Source organism: Bos indicus x Bos taurus, chromosome 1 (genome assembly GCF_003369695.1).
Source record: "Bos indicus x Bos taurus breed Angus x Brahman F1 hybrid chromosome 1, Bos_hybrid_MaternalHap_v2.0, whole genome shotgun sequence".
Classification (NCBI taxonomy): domain Eukaryota; kingdom Metazoa; phylum Chordata; class Mammalia; order Artiodactyla; family Bovidae; genus Bos; species Bos indicus x Bos taurus.
In genome coordinates this window covers 136,258,385-136,280,443 of record NC_040076.1, presented here as the reverse complement: position 1 = coordinate 136,280,443, position 22,059 = coordinate 136,258,385, and the positions used below count along the sequence as shown (strand labels likewise).

Sequence of the window (22,059 nt, the reverse complement as noted above, 5' to 3'; positions counted from 1 at the left end):
CCACTGGAGCACCAGGAAGTTCCATACTTTTTTATAAAATTGATTTAGATTGTGATTGTGAGAAGGAAGGAGAAGTTGACTTTATACCAGAAATCAGTGTACCAATCTTATATTTATAAATCTAAAGTCCATGATGTCAGATAGATAGTGGGTGAATATAAAAGTTTTCCACAATTGTATATCATTTTGATAAACTTTGTGGGAAAATGCTTGCTTTATCAATGCTCTTTAATATATTGGTCCATTCCATGCCCCAGATTCTTAAAGTGGTTTCAAAATTGGCACTTATTTATCAATACAGAAAAGACACCACCAAAGTACTAAAAATGTTTATTAACATTTTAATATCTTTCAATAAGTTTATAAATGCCTGTCAACAATTGCTTATAGCTGACATTCCCTAGTTGATTGACCAAGGGTGGTAGAGATCATGAAGATTTGTGGGTCTTTGGTTTGAGTGTGCACTGGAGTCACTTGGAAGGCTTATTGAAACATAGATTACTGAACTCTAACCCAGTGGTTTTGATTCTGTAGGTTGCAGATGGACCTAAGAATTTCTAACAAGTTCCCAGGTGGCTCTGATGATATTCCAGTGACTGTGCTTTAAGAACTGCTTATTCAGTCTGGTCCCAGCATCACCTGGGAGCTTGTTAGAATCAAAGATTCCCAGGTCCCACTCAAGACATGCTGAATCAGAATCTGTATTTTAACACAAACTCCTGATGATATTGTTGTAGTTAGAATCACCTGGGATGTTCAAAAAAATTTCTTATGTCCAGACTGCACCCCATAATAGGTAATCAGAACCTCTGGGAATAAGACCCACACATCTGTATTTTTATTTTTATTTTATTTTATTTTTTTTACATCTGTATTTTTAAATACAGTGATTCCAAGTGCACTCAAGTTTGTAAGCTAAGAATCTGCATAGATAAGTTTCAGAACTCTTTCTTCAATGTATAAAACAGAAACAAGAAGCTATGTCATGTGGTTAAGTAGGGAAATGGAGGATTGGAGATCCAGAGCCCACTTCTTATCCCTGAAAATTTCCTGAGTTCCTGGGGTACCCTGGATAACCAGATCTAGATCAACTGCCTTATTTTACAAATGAGGATACAGACCTAAACAGTTAAAGTGACTTACCCAGAATCAGAGCTAATTATTGACAGTTACAACTCACACCTCCTGTCCTCAAATTTAGGATTTCCTACAATTTACTCATATAGCTATGAGGCTGAAACTCAAACTTAATACTTGGCCTGACCTAATAAATACTGTCTGAATGAGCTTAAATAAACCAAATTTTGGAGAGACTAAGTAGGGTTAGAAACTTATAGAGAATATAAGTGATGTCTTTTCTAGCAAGATATTAAGGGCTGGATTAACTTTCTTTAGTTTCTGTATTGAGAAGAAGAACATCCCATTTTTGTTTTTGTTGTTAGATTTGGAACACTGAGAATTGTATGACAAAGTCACAGAATTTTAGATAAAGAAGTGACTTTGGCAACTGTAGCAAAGTATATCACTTTTACACTGCTTTGAATTATTCCATAGGTCTAGAGGCTCAATTTTTTTTTTTTGGTTCTTTTTTCCTTCACTCTGGATAAATTGCATTGCTGTGCGCTCAAGTTCATTGATCCTCTTTTTCCCCTGCCATGTCTAGTCTACTCTGAGTCTCATCCAATAAAAGTTTAATTTTATATAGTCAAAAAAAAGAAAGGACTTTGGATATCTTTGAGTTCAACCTGCTCTTACTGATAGGAAATGGACCTTTTGGCCATTTTAAAGTTGGGTGAACAGGTTTGACAAATGCTATCATGCCTAAATATATAGCAGGAAATATAAATTAACTGCTTAATCATTCTGTTTGGAATAATGTTTGAGCCATGTCGTGAGTATATTTAGTTCCATATTCATGAAAGGCATTGTATTATACCATGGTTTTAAGTTACAGCATTTTTTTATCTTATTTAAAATTTTCATTTATCTAATGGGTTGTTGGCTTTGAGCCAATAATTGGAATGAAATAAGATTTTGGCACAGTTTGTAAAAATTGTCATGAAATGGAATGAACATTAATTTTTGAGATAATCATTTAGAGGGGCAGTACAGCAGAGAATGCCTCAGTTTGAATCCCATATTCACTACATATTAGCTGAGTGGCTTTTGGGCAAGTGCCCTAGTTGTCTTATTTCTAAAATGAGGAGAGTACCTATATTCTTACTGCATGTGATCCTTAAATGAGTTAATATATGACATCTAGTTTTTCAAAGTTAGTTAATATTATTACTGTTAAAGAGTTAAACCCATCAGATTTTAACTAGCCGACTAGTTCGTTATTTTTTTTTCTTTTTTGGTACACTTTTCATCAGATTACCACTATTTTCATTTTAGTTGCTACTCTTTGACTATGACAAGGTGGAACTGGCCAATATGAATAGACTTTTCTTCCAACCTCATCAAGCAGGATTAAGTAAAGTTCAAGCAGCAGAACATACTTTGAGGTAAATGGAATAGCAGTTGAAGGCACTGAAATTGGTGAAATCTTCCTGTATGTATTTAGTCACTTAACTTATAAATGGAACTGAATTTTCCTGTATAAAAATGCAGGTTTCACTTATGCATAAAGATATGGGTTGGCAGCCTTTTTCTCTATAAGCTAGATAGTAAATATTTTAGGCTTGGAGAGCCATATGGTCTTTGTCAAAACTGCTCAACTATACAGTTGTAGTACCTATAGGCAATATAAAAGTAAATGAGCAAAACTGTGCTCCAATAAAACTTTATTTATGGAATCTAAAACTTAAATTTCTTATAATTTTCACATCATGAAATATTGTTGTTCTTTTGATTTTTTTCTTTTCTTGCAGCCATTTTAAAATATAAAAACTACTCTTAGTTTGCAGACCTTACAAAAAACGTAGCAAGGTGGTAGTCAGATTTGGCTCAAGGGACCTAGTTTGGCAGCTCTTACTCTGGGATGTTTCCTTATGTTCCTAAACGTTCTTGCACTGAATTGAATAAGAAGCAAAGAAGCTCTTTTGTTAGACTGAACTGTGTAGTTAACAGAGGTGATAAAAGCTTAATTCCCAGCACATCTGTGTGGATCACAATAAACTGTGGAAAATTCTGAAAGAGATGGGAATACCAGACCACCTGACCTGTCTCTTGAGAGACCTGTATGCAGGTCAGGAAGGAACAGTTAGAACTGGACATGGAACAACAGACTGGTTCCAAATAGGAAAAGGAGTACGTCAAAGGAGTAGGCTGTATATTGTCACCCTATTTATTTAACTTATATGCAGAGTACATCATGAGAAATCCTGGGCTGGAGGAAGCACAAGCTGAAATCAAGATTTCTGGGAGAAATATCAATAACCTCAGATATACAGATGACACTACCCTTATGGCAGAAAGTGAAGAAGAACTAAAGATCCTCTTGATGAAAGTAAAAGAAGAGAGTGAAAAAGTTGGCTTAAAGCTCAACATTCAGAAAACGAAGATCATGGCATCTGGTCCCATCACTTCATGGCAAATAGATGGGGAAACAGTGGCTGACTTTAATTTTTTGGGTTCCAAAATCACTGCAGATGGTGACTGCAGCCATGAAATTAAAAGACGCTTACTCCTTGGAAGGAAACTTATGACCAACCTAGACAGCATATTGAAAAGCAGAGACATTACTTTGCCAACAAAGGTCCATCTAGTCAAGGCTATGGTTTTTCCAGTGGTCATGTATGGATGTGAGAGTTGGACTGTAAAGAAAGCTGAGCACAGAATAATTGATGCTTTTGAACTGTAGTGTTGGAGAAGACTCTTGAGAGTCCCTTGGACTGCAAGGAGATCAAACCAGTCCATTGTGAAGGAGATCAGTCCTGGGTGTTCATTGGAAGGACTGATGTTGAAGCTGAAACTCTAATACTTTGGCCACCTGATGTGAAGAGCTGACTCATTGGAAAAGACCCTGATGCTGGGAGGGATTGGGAGCAGGAGGAGAAGGGGATGACAGAGGATGAGATGGCTGGATGGCATCACCAACTCAATGGACATGGGTTTGGGTGGACTCAGGAATTGGTGATGGACAGAGAGGCCTGGCGTGCTGCGGTTCATGGAGTTGCAAAGAGTCGGACATGACTCAGTGACTGAACTGAGACTGTGGGAATATTTTTGTAATCCTTCTGACACTCTACATGTTTTGAACTTGGTCCCTGAGTGGGATGAAAGAGGTAGAAGAGGACTTTGGATTTTCTTTGAATTGCTTGAATTCCATTTCTCTAATATCTGTTAAATGATCTTTAGCTCTTTTTAGTGCTTTTTCTTGCTTTCTTTTACTGTTCTACTTGTAGTTTTTATAATCATTCTCTTTTTCCCTTTAGGAACATTAATCCTGATGTTCTTTTTGAAGTACACAACTACAATATAACCACAGTAGAAAACTTTGAACATTTCATGAATAGAATAAGGTAAAATTTTATTTATGAGTATTTTGCACAATGTCCATTTCACTTTCAGTATTAGAAAATCTATCAATTAACTCAATGAGAAGGTTGATATATTTATTTTTAAAAGTTAATATTTTGTGTAATTTTTATATAGTGGGAGCTTAGTAAATAGTATATATGGTCCATTAAACAATAGTAACAACAAAATAAAAATAAGCCTTAGAATGTCTGTTATTATAATGATATAGCAAGGGGTCCTCCATTATAAGTTCTGTGTTATAGGTTATATTTCTATCTGAATATGGTTTTCTGCAGACCTAAACTATTGAAATTGTATTCAATTAACTTTTATTACATTTACATTTGTAGTGAAACATGAATAAAAGTCTGTAAAAGCTGACAGAGAAATGGTAATTTTTGTGAACACAGTTTATATTTCTACTATCCCTGTACATCTTTACAGTATAAGTAATACTGTAATATTATTGATATTATATTTATAACAGTGAATACTTAATATATGCTATACTAAGTCACTTCAGTCGTGTCCGACTCTGTGCGACCCCATAGACGGCAGCCCACCAGGCTCCCCCGTCCCTGGGATTCTCCAGGCAAGAACACTGGAGTGGGCTGCCATTTCCTTCTCCAATGCATGAAAGTGAAAAGTGAAAGTGAAGTCACTTAGTCGTGTCCGACTCTTAGCGACCCCATGGATTGCAGCCTAACAGGCTCCTCTGTCCATGGGATTTTCCAAGCAAGAGTACTGGAGTGGGGTGCCATTGCCTTCTCCGACTTAATATATACTGGGTCTTTAATATTAAATTCTGTGTTACAATTATACTCAAAAATTTACTGAAGGACTAAATGTGTTGATTGAACAAATAAGATTGTATTTTGTGTCCTGATTTTTTCCAATAAAACTTGTTTTCTTTGCATAGTAATGGTGGATTAGAAGAAGGAAAACCTGTTGACCTAGTTCTTAGCTGTGTGGATAATTTTGAAGCTCGAATGACAATAAATACAGTGAGTATCTTTTGTGTTATACTCATGGGTTTACCTCGGAGAAGGCAATGGCACCCCACTCCAGTACTCTTGCCTAGAAAATCCCATGGACGGAGGAGCCTGGTGGGCTGCAGTCCATGGGGTCGCTAAGAGTCGGACATGACTGAGCGACTTCTTTCACTTTTCACTTTCATGCATTGGAGAAGGAAATGGCAACCCACTCCAGTATTCTTGCCTGGAGAATCCCAGGGACGGAGGAGCCTGTTGGGCTGCCGTCTGTGGGGTCGCACAGAGTCAGACATGACTGAAGCGACTTAGCATAGCATAGCATAGCATGGGTTTACCTATTGAAATGTTGTTGCTGAACCAGGAAAAGACGCCAGGATTCTTGGTCTTGGCCGGGATTCTTGGTCTTGGCTGGGATTCTTTGTCTTGGCTGGGATTCTTGGCCTCTGGAGGAGAAGAATTCAATCCGGGGCCAGAGATGAGGCTTGATCGCTCAGAGCTTTTGTGTAATAAAGTTTTATTAAAGTATAAAGGAGATAGAGAAAGCTTCTGACATACACATCAGAAGGGGGCAGAAAGAATACCCCCCTGCTAGCCTTTAGCTGGATGCTATATAGCTACTAGCTGTTTGCTAATTAAAAAAAGGAAATGTCTCAAAACTCAGAGAATGGCACCAGGCCTCTCACCCACAAGATGAATTTTGAGGTAATCTTGGCACCAGGTGAGTCATCCCAGGCCATAAAACTATTGACATGAAGAAGGCATATTCCCATACAAAAGTATAGTTTCATTAAGAGAACAATGTATGAGTATAACATACTGTTTGTCAAGTCAGTTCTGAGCCTTTAGCCAAACGGACTTGAAGACAGAGTCTGGGGTAATTGCATAGTACATTAACATAGCTTAAGACAAACATTTCCATAAGAAAAATGCATTGGTTAGCTCAAGGTTTGAGAACAGTTAAGTTCAGGTGAAACCAGGTGTCATTATGGCAACACAGTATTTTAAGAGAAACCTCTTTTTAAATTTGTATAGAGAAGGGAAAAAAAAAATACATCACTAGTTTGTTTCCTCCTGCCTCATAAGAGAGAGAAAAAATGTCTGACACTTGCAGCCTACCTCCTCTGTTTGGAGGCCCCTGGCCTTCCTGCCTGTTACCTCTCACTAATTTCCTGTTTATTCTGTCAGTATATATTCCACATTCTGAAAGTAGTTCTGCATTTAAGCCCTTTGATAATGTGTTTTATTTATTCTTAATGTGATCTCATCCTATTTTTGAAATTTATTCTAAGGGGACCTGTCTAGCCTTGCTGGTAAGGCATATGTTTCAGTATCCTACTCTGTCTTAGGCCAGTAGAGGAAACTATTAAACAGCAGATAATTCTGATGTATAATTTTTAAAATAAATGAATATCTTAGAATACGGCCTTATTCTTGGTCAGCATTGGTTTTAAGTTTTGTTACTTATAAGTAAATGTATAAATATGTAAAGATAGCTTACACACATGATTTTTCAAAAATAAAACTGAATTCTTCTTCTTTTGAATTATTGTGTTTTCAACTTTGCAAATAACATTTTGCAGTTTCTTGTTGCTGAAATTATTTTAGAAAAGTGAAGTTTTATATTAATTAATAAGAAATCCAGTATGCTTTGGTTCAGTTTAATTAGGTATTTATTGACTGCTTACCTGAATGCTATCGGTTACTTTTCTAAGCAGTCTCAATTGCTAAGGAATTTCATTATTTACAGTTTTCTTGTTTCTTAAAATTTATTTTTACAAACTCTTTGTAATTCATTTTGTTAAACTCCAGTTTTTCACGAAAAAACTTACGGTAAATTACTTTTTTTTTTAATGTTCTTATTTTTCGCTTATTTCTTTTAAGGCTTGTAATGAGCTTGGACAAACATGGATGGAGTCTGGGGTCAGTGAAAATGCAGTTTCAGGGCATATACAGCTCATAATCCCTGGAGAATCTGCTTGTTTTGCGGTACGCATGATTCATTTTGAGTTATTATTTTTCATTGTTAAGTACTAGAGTTCCTAGGGGAAAATATATATAGTTCAAAGGAAAACCAAACTTTGAATATGGTGGAATACTATTTGGAACATTGAATACTTCTTTCCTTTTCTTTTGAAATACACATTTTTTAATTCTTTTCCATGTAGTGTGCTCCGCCACTTGTAGTTGCTGCAAATATTGATGAGAAGACTCTGAAACGAGAAGGTGTTTGTGCAGCCAGTCTTCCTACTACTATGGGAGTGGTTGCTGGGATCTTGGTACAAAATGTGTTAAAGTGAGTGAAGAATAATTTTTCTGTTTACTTTTGACAAACATTTCAAAATTGGAGTTACCAGCTAAGTATCTAATTTTTTAAATTTAATTTTACAGATATTTTAAAATGTTATACATGTGTAATATATGTATACTTTAAATTTATATATGGTAGTGGTTTAATTTATATATTTTTAATTTAATTTATATATGGTGGTAGTGGTCTAGTCACTAAGTCGTGTCCAGCTCTTGCTACCCATGGACTGTAGCCCACTGGGCTCCTCTGTCCATGGGATTTCTCAGGCAAGAATACTGAAGCAGGTTGCCATTTCCTTCTCCAGGGGATCTTCCCAACCTAAGGATTGAATCTGGGTCCCCTGCATTGCAGGCAGTCAGTCTTCTGCATTGCAGGTAGATTCTTTACCGAGTGAACCACCAGGGTAGCCCTTCATTTATAAATAAATAAATCTAATATATTTAATTTAAATATATATTAATTTATACACATCAGCACACACATAATTGTGTTACTTTCTCCATTTGGAATAGCTCTTGTTAAATGCTACAGTAGTACTGATATATTTATTTATGAAGCCTTAACCAAATGATTTACATCTGCAGGTTTGGCCGAAGGGTGAAGACCTAGGCACAGACACACTCACTTGATTTGATGCTTATTCAGTTCAGTTCAGTCGCTCAGTTGTGTCCAACTCTTTGCAGTCCCATGGTCTACAGCACACCAGGCTACCCTGTCCATCACTAACTCCCAGAGTTTACTCAAACTCATGTCCATCGCATCGGTGATGCCATCCAACCATCTTATTCTCTGTCATCCCCTTCTCTTCCCACCTTCAGTCTTTCCCAGCATCAGGGTTTTTCCTGTTGAGTTGGTTCTGTGCATCAGGTGGCCAAAGTATTGGAGTTTCAGCTTCAACATCAGTCCTTCCAGTGAATATTCAGGATTGATTTCCTTTGGGATTGACTGGTTTGATCTCCTTGCAGTCCAAGGGACTCTCAAGAGTCTTCTCCAACATCTCAGTTCAAAAGCATCAATTCTTTGACTCTCAGCTTTCTTTATAGTCCAACTCTCACATCCATAAATGACTACTGGAAAAACCATAGGTTTGACTAGATGGATCTTTGTTGGTAAAGTAACGTCTCTGCTTTTTAATATGCTGTCTAGGTTGGTCCTAGCTTTTCTTCCAAGGAGCAAGCGTCTTTTAATTTCATGGCTGTAGTCACCATCTGCAGTGATTTTGGAGCCCCCTAAAATAAAGTCTGTCACTGTTTCCATTGTTTGTTTCCCCATCTGTTTGCCATGAAGTGATGGGACCAGATGCCATAATTGTAGTTTTCTGAATGTTGAGGTTTAAGCCAACTTCTTCACTCTCCTCTTTCACTTTCATCAAGAGGCTTTTTAATTCTTCTTCACTTTCTGCCATTGATGCTTATTATTTATTAATAAAAATAATATGTGATTAAACTTTAACTAGGGTAATATCTCTGCTATACATAAATAGATACCCCAGCAACCACACATCTAAACTATAGCTAATAAGGACAAGGTTTTCTTTATTCTTTTTTTTTAAGGACAAATGTTTCTTTGTGGCTAAAATTAATGTCAGTTTTTGAACCAACTCATACTTTATGAAAAGCAGAACTACTTTAGTTGTTCCTTAACTCAGGCCATTTTTTTACCTCACTTTACACTGTTAATAAGCTTAATTATGTTTTTCAGCATCCAATATAATAAGAAAAAATTGTTACATGATACAGAGAGGCACTCTAATCTTAGTATCACCTACCAGCAAAGAAATACCAGCACACATAAGAACTCTCAAGGCAACTCTCTGTGACTATTTCATATAAGACAAATAGTCTGTCAGACTTCAATAGGTCCTATCTAAACACAATATTTTATTGTATGTTATGAAGAAGGGGGAAAATAGTCATTTCTATAAAGTATCTCTCTGTACATCTGTATGTCTAGATGTATCATATCTGTTGATGGACATTTAGGCTACTTACAGATTGTAGTTTTTTTTTTTTTTTTTGCTGTTACTAACAATGCTGCAAAAAACAATTTGCCTTCTATCTTTGTAAACTAGATTTTTATAGTGTGAATTTTTAGAAGTATAATTTCTAAGTTTATGCAATACTTATTTTGACAGATACTACTAAATTTCTCCTTCAAAAGGATTTACGTTTCCATGACAGTTTTGGTTTGTCCAGATCTTTCATAACATTAGGTGTTATCAAACTTTTATTTTTGAAGTTTACAGCAAAGTCATATATATTCTTTTTCAGCTTTTTTTCCTTCATAAGTTATTACAAGATATTGAGTGTAGTTCCCTGTTCTGTATATTGGGTCCTTGTTTTCCTATTTTATGTATTTAGTGTGTATATGTTAATCCCATACTCCTAATTTATCCTCCTCCCTTTCTGCCGACCTCCCATCCCCTTTGGTAACCATAAATTTGTTTTCTATGTGTATCTGTTTCTGTTTTGTAAATGTTTATTTGTATCAAGTTTTTTAGATTCCACATATAAGTGGTACCAGATGATATCGGTCTTTGGTTTACTTCACTTAGTATGATAATCTCTAGGTCCATCTATGTTACTGCAAATGGCATTATTTCATTCTTGTTTTAATGACTGAGTAATATTTCATTTTATATATATACACCACACATTCATCCATTTTTCTGTCAGTGGACTTTCACGTTGCTTCCATGTCTTGGCTGTTGTGAATAGTGCTGCTGTGAACATTGGGATGCATGTATCTTTTCAAATGAGTTTTCTGTGGACATATGCCAAGGAGTGGGATTCTTGTATCATATGAAAACTCTATTCTTAATTTTTTAAAGAACTTCCATACTGTTCTCCTAGTGGCTACACCAATATACATCCCAACCAACAGTGTAAGAGGGTTCCTTTTTCTCCAAATCCTCTCCAGCATTTATTATTTGTAGACCTTTTGATGAAGCCCATTCTGACCAGTGTGAGGTGATACCTCATTGTAGTTTGGATTTGCATTTTTCTAATGATTAACTATATTGAGCATCTTTTTATGTGCTTTTTGGCCATCTGTATGTCTTTTTTGGAAAAAAGTCTGTTTAGGTCTTCTGCCCATTTTTTGATTGGATTGTTTTTTGATATTAAGCTATATGAGTTGTTTGTATATTTTGGAAATTAACCTCTTATTGGTCATAGTTTGTGGATATTTTCTCCCAGTTCATAGTTTGTCTCTGTTTTGTTTATGGTTTCCATCGCTGTGCAGAAGTTTAATTAGGTCCCATTTGTTTATTTTTCTTTTCATTTCCATTACTGTAGGAGACAGATCCAAGAAAATATTGCTACAATTTATGTCAATGAGTGTTCTGCTTATGTTTCCCTCTAGGAAACATTTAGGTTTTAGATTTAGATCATTACTCCATTTTGATTTTATTTTTGTATATGATGTTAGTCATCAAACTCTTTGTCAATTTGACATGTGAAAAAAGGGTATCTCATTTTAATTTCCAATTGTGCAAAGGCTTGAGCATTTATATTTTTCTGTGAATTGTCTTATGTCCTCTGCTCAGTTTTAGAAAAAATTTATTTGTATTTTTAATTGAAGGATAATTGCTTTATAGAATTTTGTTGTTTTCTGTCAAATCGCAACATGAATCAGCCATAGGTATACATATATCGCCTCCCTTTTGACCCTCCCTCCCATCTCCCTCCCCATCCCACCCATCTAGGTTGATACAGAGCCCCTGTTTGAATTTCCTGAGCCATACAGCAAATTCCCGTTGGCTATCTATTTTACATATAGTAATGTAAGTTTCCGTGTTACTCTGTCCATACATCTCACCCTCTCCTCCCCTCTCCTCATGTCCATAAGTCAATTATCTATGTCTGTTTCTCCACTGCTGCCCTGCAAATAAATTCTTCAGTACTGTTTTTCTAGATTCCATGTATATGCATTAGTACACAATATTAATTTTTCTCTTTGTGATTTACTTCATGCTGTATATAGACTCTAGGTTCATCCACCTCATTAGAACTGACTCAAATGCATTCCTTTTTATGGCTGAGTAATATTCCATTGCATATATGTACCACAGCTTCTTTATCCATTCATGTGTTGATGGACATCTAGGTTGCTTCCATGTTCTAGCTATTGTAAATAGCACTGCAGTGAACAGTGGGATACATGTGTCTTTTCAGTTTGGATTTCTTCAGGATATATGCCTAGCAGTGGGATTGCTGGGCATATGGTGGTCTTATTCCTAGTTTTTTAAGGAATCTCCATATCGTGTTCCGTAGTGGCTATATCAATTTACCTTCTTACCAACAATGCAAGAACATTCCTTTTCTCCATACCCTCTCCAGCATTTATTGTTTGTAGACTTTCTGATGATGACCATTCTGACTGGTGTGAGGTGATAGCTCATTGTAGTTTTTTTTTTTTTTTTTAATTTTATTTAATTTTTAAACTTTACATAATTGTATTAGTTTTGCCAAATATCAAAATGAATCCACCACAGGTATACATGTGTTCCCCATCCTAGCATTTCTTTAACAATAAGCGATGTTGAGCATCTTTTCACATGTTTGTTAGCTGTCTGTATGTCTTCTTTGGAGAAATGTCTGTTTAGGCCTTTTCCCACTTTTTGATTGGGCTGTTTGTGTTTTTGGTTCTGAGTTGTATGAGCTGCTTGTATATTTTGGAAATTAATACTTTGTTGTTTCATTTGCTATTTTCTCCCATTCTGAGGGTTGTCTTTTCACCTTGCTTATAGTTTCCTTTGCTGTGCAAAAGCTTTTAAGTTTAATCAGGTCTCACTTGTTTACTTTTGATTTTATTTCCATTACTCTAGAAGGTGGATTATAGAGGATCTTGCTTTGATTTATGTCATTGAATGTTGTGGCTATGCTTTCCTCTAGAGTTTTATTTTCTGGTCTTATATTTAGGTCTTTAATCAATTTTGAGTTTATCTTTGTATATGGTGTTAGGAAGTGTTCTAATTTCATTTTTTTTACATGTAGCTGTCCAGTTTTCCCAGCACTATTTGTTGAAGAGGCTGTCTTTGCCCCATTGTATGTTCTTGCCTCCTTTCTCAAAAATAAGGTACCCATAGGTACATGGGTTTATTTCTGGGCTTTCTATCTTGTTCCAGTGGTCTACATTTCTGTTTTTGTGCTAGTACCATACTGTTTTGATGACTGTAGCTTTGTAGTATAATCTGAGGTCAGGAAGGTTGATTCCTCCAGGTCCATTCTTCTTTCTCTAGAATCTTTTGGCTTTTCAGGGTCTTTTGTGTTTCCATATGAATTGTGAAATTTTTTGTTCTAGTTCTGTGAAAAATTTTATTGGTAAATTCATATGGACGACATTAAATTGTAGACTGCATTTGGTAGTATAGTCATTTTCACAATATTGATTCTTCCTACCCAGGAACATGGAAAACTCTCCGTCTATTTATGTCATCTTTGATTTCTTTCATCAGTGTCTTATAATTTTAGGTGTATATTTCTTTTGTTTCCTTAGGTAAGTTTATTCCTAAATATTTTATTCTTTTTGTTGCAGTGATGAATGGGATTGATTCCTGAATTTGTTTTCCTGATTTTTCATTGTTAGTATATAGAGATGCAAGTGATTTCTGTGTATTGATTTTGTATCCTGCAACTTTACTAGGTAGACGCTTTACTGTCTGAGCTACCAGGGAAGCCCCAAATTCACTGATTAGCTCTAGTAATTTTCTGAAACTATCTTTAGGGTTTTCCATGTATAGTAGCATGTCATCTGCAAACAGTGAGAGCTTTGCTGCTTCTTTTCTGATCTGGATTCCTTTTATTTCTTTTTCTTCTCTGATTGCTATAGCTAGGAATTCCAAAACGATGTTGAGTAATAGTGGCGAAAGTGGACACCCTTGTCTTGTTCCTGATCTTAGAGGGAATGCTTTCAGTTTTTCACTATTAAGAATAATGTTTGCTGTAGGCTTATCATATATGGCTTTTACTATGTTGAGGTAGGTACCTTCTATGCTCATTGTTTGAAGAGTTTTAATCATAAATGGGTGCTGAATTTTGTCAAAGGCATTTTCTGCATCTAAGATTATCATATGGTTTTTATCTTTCAATTGGTTTATATGGTGTATCACATTGATTGATTTGCATACATTGAAGAATCCTTGCAACTCTGGAATAAACCCAACTTGATCATGGTGTATGAGCTTTTAAATGTGTTGCTGAATTCTGTTTGCTAAAATTTTGTTGAGTATTTTTGCATCTATGTTCATCAGTGATATTGGCCTGTAGTTTTCTTTTTCTGTGTTGTTTTGTCTACTTTTGGTATCAGGGTGATGGTAGCCTGTGGAATGGATTTGGAAGGGTTCCTTCCTCTGCAATTTTCTGAAAGAGTTTTAGAAAGATATTCATTATTTCTTCTCTGAATGTTTGATAGCATTCTCCTGTGAAACCATCTGCTCCTGGGCTTTTGTTTTTTGGGGGATACTTGTTCACAGCTTCAATTTCAGTGCTTGTAATTTGATTTTTCATAATTTCTATTTTCTTTTTGGATCAGTCTCAGACGATTGAACTTTTCTAAGAATCTGTCCATTTCTTCCAGGTTATCCATTTTATTGCCATGTTTTTGTTCATAATAGTCTCTTATGATCCTTGGTACTTCTGCATTGTCTGTTGTAACCTCTCCTTTTTCATTTCTAATTTTGTTGATTTGATTCTTCTCTCTCTTTTGTTCTTGATGAGTCTGGCTAAATGTTTGTCAACTATGTTTATCTTCTGAAAGAACCATCTTTTAGTTTTATTAATCTTTACTGTTGTTTCTTTCATTTCTTTTACATGTATTTCTGCTCTGATCTTTTTGATTTCTTTCCTTCTGCTAATTTTGGGGGGTGGGGTTTGCTCTTTTTCCAGTTCTTTCAGGTATAAAGTTAGGTTGTCTACTTGATGTTTTTCTTGTTTCTTAAGGTAGGATTGTATTGCTATAAACTTCCCTCTTAGCCCTGCTTTTGCTGCTTCCCATAGGTTTTGAGTTGTGTTTTCATTGTCATTGGTTTCTAGAAATTTTTTTATTTCCCTTTTGGTTTCTTCAGTAACCTGTTGATTATTTAGAAATGTATTGTTTAATCTCCATATGATTGTGTTTTTTTACAGTTTTTTCTTGTAATTGATATCTAGTCTGATAGCATTGTGGTCAGAAAACATGCTTGATATGGTTTCAATTTTTCTTCAATTTACTGAGGTTTGATTCGTGAGCCAAGATGTGGTCTGTTGTGGAGAATGTTCCATGTGTAGTTGAGAAGAAGGTGTATTCTTCTGCATTTGGGTGGAATGCTCTGAAGATATCAGTGAGATTCATCTATCTAATGTATCATTTAAGGCTTGTGTTTCCTTATTAATTTTCTGTTTTGATGATCTGTCCATTGATGTGAGTGGGGTGTTGACCTCTCCTACTATTATTGTGTTACTGCCAATTTCTCCTTTTATGTCTGTTAGTGTCTGTCTTATGTACTGAGGTGCTCCTATGTTGGGTGCATAGATATGTACAGTTGTTATGTCTCCCTCTTGGATTGATCCCTTGGTCATTATGTAGTGTCCTTCCTTATCTCTTGTAGTATTCTTTACTTTAAGGTCTATTTTGTCTGATACGAGGATTGCTACTCCAGCTTTCTTTTGCTTTCTATTTGCATGGAATATATTTTTCCTTCCTCTCAGTTTCAGTCTATATGTGTCTTTAAGTCAGAAGTGGATTTCTTGTAGACAGCATATATATGGGTCTTTGTATCCATTTGGCCAATTTGTGTCTTTCAGTTGGAGCATTTAATCCATTTATGCTTAAAGTAATTATTGATATATATGTTTCTGTTGCCATTTTCTTAATTCTTTGGGGTTTGATTTTGTAGATCTTTTTTTCCTCTTGTATTTCTTGACTATATAAGTCCCTTTAACACTTGTTGTAAAGCTGATTTGGTGGTACCGAATTCTCTTAACTTTTGCTTGTCTGAATAGCTTTTGATTTCTCCATCAGTTTTGAATGAGATCCTTGTCGGGTAGTGTAAACTTGGTTGTAGATTTTTCCCTTTCGGTACTTTAAATATAATCCAGCCATTCCCTTCTGGCCTGCAGAGTTTCTGATGAAAGATCAGCTGTGAAAAATATGGGGTATCCCTTGTATGTAACTTATTGCTTTTCCTTTGTTGCTTTTAATATTCTTTGTATTTAATCTTTGTTACTTTGATTAGTGTGTGTCTTGGCATGTTTCTCCTTGGGTTTATCTTGTATGGAACTCTTTCCCACTCTTGGGCTTAATTGACTATTTCGTTTTCCATGTTGGGGAATTTTCAACTATAACCTCTTCAAAAATTTTCTCATACCATCTCTTTTTCTCTTCTTCTTCTGGGACCCCTATAATTCAGTGTTGGTGTGTTTGATATTGTCCCCGAGGTCTCTGAGAATTTCCTCAGTTCTTTGCATTCTTTTTACTTTATTCTGCTCTTCAGAAGTTATTTCCACCATTTTATCTTCCAGCTCACTGATTCATTCTTCTTCTTTAGATATTCTGCTGTTGATTCCTTCTAGAATATTTTTAATCTCATTAATTGTGTTGTTTGTATGTTTACTCTTTAATTCTTCTAGGTCTTTGTTAATTGATTCTTGCATTTTCTCCATTCTGTTTTCAAGGGTTTTGATCATCTTTACTATCATTATTCTGAATTATTTTTCAGGTAGTTTGCCTATTTCCTCTTCATTTATTTGGACTTCTGTGTTTCTAGCTTATTCCCTCATTTGTGCAGTATTTCTCTACCTTTACATTATTATTTATTTTTAATTTATTGTGTTTGAGGTCTCCTTTCCCCAGGCTTTAAGGTTGAATTCTTCCTTCTTTTTGGTTTCTGCCCTCTTCAGGTTGGTCCAGTGGTTTGTGTAAGCTTTGTATATGGTGAGATTTGTGCTAAGTTTTTTTTTGTGTTTCTTCTGATGAGCAAGGTTGAGTAGGTGGTAATCCTGTCTGCTGACGATTGGGTTTGTATTTTTGTTTTGGTTGTTTGAATGAGGTGTCCTGCACAGGGTGCTACTGGTGGTTGGGTTATACCTGGTCTTGTATTCAAGTGGTTTCCTTTGTGTGTGTTCTCACTATTTGATACTCCCTATGGTTAGTTCTCTGGTAGTCTAGGGTTGGAGTTAGTGCTCCCACTCCAAAGGCTCAGGGCTTGATCTCTGTTCAGAAATGAAGATTCCACAAGTGGTTTGTTATGGCATTATGTGTTAGATTAAAACAAATACCCCAATATGAGAAACCAAAGGTGAACCCCAGACAAATGGCAGTTACAAAATCAGGCAAATAATAATTAAAATAATGGAATATACACATATGCATATACATCCATTAGCAAAATCAAAACAGTCCAACAAAAATAAAATACAATAGATTGACACAGTGAACAGAGCAATCCAAAAGTTATATCTACCAGTTAAGAACAAAACAAACTATAGCACAAACTGGAAAACAAAACTAAAGTAAGGTGCCAAATGAGGAATAAAGCAATGAAAACAAAACTAACAAATATGTTGTGAGGAAAGGAAAGAAAGAAAAGAAAAAAAGAATAGATATGAAAAGTTAAATATAGCTTTAGAAAGATTTACATACATTGAAGATTAACTGCAAGAGTAAAGGAACAGTAGGAAAAGCAAACAAAGGAGTAAATGTAGAAAAAAATAATAGGTTTTTAAAAGTTAAAAATTAAAATTAGAAAAAAAGGTAGAGGAAAGGAAGAAAAAAAGGAAAACTCTGTAGAACTGCAAAAGCCCAACATAGAGGCAGAGGTTTATAACAATAAAAAGTGTGATTGAAAAAAAAAAACCAACTTAAAAGCTTAATTAGATTTCATAGTGCCATTAAAATCATAACTACAACAGAGGTGGGAAAAAATAAAAGAAAAATCCAAAAGAAACTACAGAAGTCAAAACATAAGAATAATAAATGTTTTTCTTGAATCACTTCTGTCAGGGTCCAGTCACAGTCCCCCTTACCCACCTAGGGTACCTTCCAACACTGTGCTGGTCTCTGGACCTGCTGTTGGGGCAGCTCAGATTCTAATCTGGTCTTACTTCTGTGTGTTCTTGCCTCCATTTTCCACAGCTATCAGAACTAGTGTGTTTTCTTTTGTGGGAGCTCTCAATGTCCTTTTACATATTCCGTAGACACAAAGTCTGCCTAGTTGATCATGTGGATTTAATCTGCAGCTTGTACAGCTGGTGGGAAGGTTTTGGGTCTTCTTCCTTAGCCATATTGCCCCTGGGTTTCATTTGTGATTTATTTCCACCTCTGCATGTGGTTTGTCCACAGGGGTTTGCTCCTTAGGCTGCCCTGGAGGACTTGGGTTTACCCCTGTGAGGGCCAGGTGTGGAGGTGGTGCAGCTGCTTGGGTCGCAGGGTTTCTGGCAGCACCAGGTACTCAGAGGAGTTGGCGACTAGGGCAGCAGGAAATATAGTGCTTCTAAAGAAGGGTATGGAAACCAGTAATGGCCAGTACACTCTAGTGTTCTTGCCTGGGGAATGCCCCCTGACAGAAGCCTGGCAGGCCACAGTGCACAAGGTCACAATGAGTTGAACACGATGGAAATGACCCCACGTGCATAGATGGGACGACTTTTTTTTTGCTTGTGGCAGCTCTCCCTCAGTGAAGGTTGAGCGTGAAGGTGGCACAGCTACTTGGGTCTCTGGGACCCTGGTGGCACCAAGTCTGCAGGGACACGGACTACCTCAGCCACAGGAGTTATGGCCCTATCAGAGTCTTTTTTCGAGCCTCTGGTAGTTGGCGATCAGAAGCCTTTTTGGCTAGTCTTTCTCCATAGCTCCACCTGTTCAGGCCCTTAGAGGGCTCCCTTTTGGGGTATTTATTTGTTGATCAGCATGTCAAGGACATAGAAGGCCCCCCCTGGCTGGGGTCCTACTCTGTAGATTGGTGTGTCCAGCACTTAAACAGGCACCCTGGGTGGAGTCCTACTCTGTTCCATGCATCAGTCACTTAAAGGAGTGCCCTGGGTGTGGTCCTAGTCTGTAGTTCGGTGCGTCAGGTGCTTGATGGGCCAGTCTGTTGTCAGCTGCTGTTGGCATGTGTGGAGAGAGAGGCTATTGTGATGGCTACACCCCCTAGTTTGACTTAGCAGTGTCAACTTGCTTCCATGGCTGCCTGGCTTTCCTCCACAGTCATTTCCTACCACAGTCTCATCCCTCACATCCCCTCGGTCCATCTGTCTGCAGTGAACAACAGCTCTCACCCGGGGATTGCTCCACAATCCCTAAGCTCCAGCTCCCAGCTGCTGCACCTTCTAGGGCACCTGCTTCCCTATCCGGGGTACATATGGCTGCGGCGAGGACTTCTGATTCTCATTGTATTTAGGTTGCCACATATCAGCTGTTTCACTCTCAGCCTTAAATATTTCTCCTCTGACTCAGACAATTGCCCTGATGTGGAGATCGTACCCCTGCTTCAGTTCCCCCACCTACCGAGGGCTGGTCCAGGCCTAGTACCACTCCTGTTTTTCCCCCTAGTTCCTTCACCCTACCAAGTTTTGCATGGTTCTATATGTTCTTTTCCGCTGGTCTGGTACTCCTGTCCGCTCTCAGCTGGTGTTGTGCACGCACTTGTGTGTCTGAAGATACATTCCTGATGTATCCGTGGAGGGAGAAGTACTCCATGTCCACCTTCTGCTCTGCTGCCTTGTTCTCTCTGTTCAGTTTTGTCTTTTTTTGTTGTATGTTGAGACTATGCATTTTTCGATTTTTTTCCTTTTGTTGTTTATGTTTGTAAATGATTTTTCCTCTACTGACAAGCTTCTAAAAGGAATTAGGGACTCCCTCAGTGGTCCAGTGGTTAAGAATACCCTTGCCAGTGCAGGGGACACAGGTTCAATTCCTGCTCTGGGAAGCCGAGAGGCAACTGAGCCCATGTGCTGTAACTACTTAGCCTGCACTCTATACTCCACATGCCTCAACTACTGGGCTTACGTGCCCCAACTACTCAAGTCTGAGTGCTCTAGGGCCCATGTACTGCAACAAGAGAAGCCACTGCAATAAGAAGCCTGCACACTGAACTGGAGAAAAGCCGGTGTGCAGCAATGAAGACCCAGGGTAGCCAAAAATAAATAAATACATAAAAACTTAAAAAATAAATAAATAAAAGGAATCAGATTCAAATGTAAGGGAGCAAGGGTGCTTTGTGGCATATTGGAAATGCACTATATAGCTGGTCCTTAATTTCCTTGGGTTCTGCATCTGCAGAATCAACCAGTTGTAGATCTAAAAAAATCCATAAAGTTCCAAACAGCAAAATGTGAATTGCCACAGGCTGTTAACTGTTTATATAGTATTTGCATTATATTTAGGACTATTTAAATGTCAACACACTTCCAGTATTCTTGCCAGGAAAATCCCGTGGATGGAGGAACCTGGGAGGCTGTAGTCCATGGGGTCACAGTCGGACATGACTGTGCGACTTCACTTTCACTTTCTTTTTACATAGCATTTATATTAGGTATTGTAAGTAATCTAAGTGAAAGTGCTCAGGGCTTAGTTGCTCAGTCATGTCAGCCTCTTTGTGACTGTGTGGACTGTAGCCTGCTTCTGTCCATGGATTTCTCCAGGCAAGAGTACTGAAGTGGGTAGCCATTCCCTTCTCCAGAAAATCTTCCTGACCAAGGAGTCAAACTCTGGTGTCCTGCATTGCAAGCAGATTCTTTACTGTCTGAGCCACCAGGATGATTTAAAGTATATGGGAGGATGTGCACAGGTTATCTGCAAATATGCAGGACTTAATTTTGGTACCCTGGGGTGGGGGTGTTAGGGAATCAATTCCCCATAGGTATGGAGGGCCAACTATATTTTGATCTGGTAGTGATTATTACATGAGTGAATACTTGTGTAAAATTGTATTGAGATTTAATACAAATTTAAGATAGCAAACTTTGCAGTGTCATATATAAAAACTTTTAAAACTGAGATTTAGAACCATATCTCAAAGATGTCTTTAAGATATCTTTGATATCTCACATTTGAACTTCTCTGAAATTAATATGCTTCTTAATGTTGTTGACATGTCATAGTTTAATTGGCAGCATTTTATCTTGATTACAGGTTCAAAAAATAATAGTGCATTCTGTTGTTTAATTCAAGATAATCTACTATAAGCCAGGCCCTATAAACAAGATAAAAAAATTGTTTTCTGGGTTCTTGTTTCAAAAGTCATTACCTTGAAAATAATTTTTTTTAAAGGATCAGTTTTTTCTAATATTTTTATGGTTTTGTTTCTTTATTTAAGTCTGCTTTGTTTTTATAGGTTTCTGTTAAATTTTGGTACTGTTAGTTTTTACCTTGGATACAATGCAATGCAGGATTTTTTCCCTACTATGTCCATGAAGCCAAATCCTCAGTGTGATGACAGAAACTGTAGGAAGCAGCAGAAGGAATATAAGGTATATGTCAATGTGTCACAATGCATGAGAGATCATATTGCATAGGACAAAAACTTGAAAAAGAAGAAGTAATTATTTAGACTTGGAATACAAGATAAATGGATTCTGGATTTTTAAAGTTCTAATTTATTCACCATGCTTTAAAAATGAAAATTTTGTTCAAAGTCCTTTCTTGTTTTTTGTAAGATAAAAAGCTTGTCTGAATTCTGTTTTTAAATTTTAATTTTTTAAGCTAAAATATTGTTGACACACATATTATGCTAGTTTCAGGTATACCACGTAATGATCTTACATTTGCATACATTATCAAATGATCACTGTGAGAAGTCTAGTTATCATCTCTTCCTATGAAAAGTTATTAAAATATTATTGACTATATTCCCTATGCTGTAAATTGTATTTCTGTGACTTATTATATAATTATAGGTTTAGACCTTTTTGTTCACGTCACTTATTTTGCACCCCCACGTCTCCTATGGCAACATTATTTGTTCTCTGTATCTGTGAGTCTGTTTTCCTTTTGTTTTGTTTTTAGGTCCTTTATTTAAGTGAGATTATATGGTATTTATCTTTGGTTGTCTGACTTATTTCATTGAACATAATGCCTTGTAGTTCTATCCATGCCTTGTAGTTGCAGATAGTAAATTTTTTTATGTCTGAGTCATATTCCATTGTACATATGTACCACACCTTTATCCAGTTATCTATTGATAGACATTTAGGTAACTTCCATGTTTTAGCTGTTATAAATAATGCTGCAGTGAACATTGGATTATATATCTTTTGAGTGTTTTTGTTTTCATTTAAAAAAAAAAAAAACCCAGAAGTGAAATTGCTAGATCACATGATA

The 22,059-nt window shown here is 36.6% G+C and overlaps 1 protein-coding gene across 1 annotated transcript in view; it reads left to right on the top strand.

The window, feature by feature from the left end:
- The window catches only part of UBA5 (ubiquitin like modifier activating enzyme 5), a 33,025-nt gene that overhangs the window by 7,570 nt on the left and 3,396 nt on the right, over positions 1 to 22,059 (top strand). The window contains exons 4-9 of the mRNA XM_027545986.1: positions 2,395 to 2,504; positions 4,377 to 4,463; positions 5,381 to 5,465; positions 7,335 to 7,439; positions 7,619 to 7,746; positions 21,074 to 21,209. Of these exons, the coding sequence (XP_027401787.1) occupies positions 2,395 to 2,504; positions 4,377 to 4,463; positions 5,381 to 5,465; positions 7,335 to 7,439; positions 7,619 to 7,746; positions 21,074 to 21,209 (651 nt within the window). The remainder of the gene's footprint in view (positions 1 to 2,394; positions 2,505 to 4,376; positions 4,464 to 5,380; positions 5,466 to 7,334; positions 7,440 to 7,618; positions 7,747 to 21,073; positions 21,210 to 22,059) is intronic.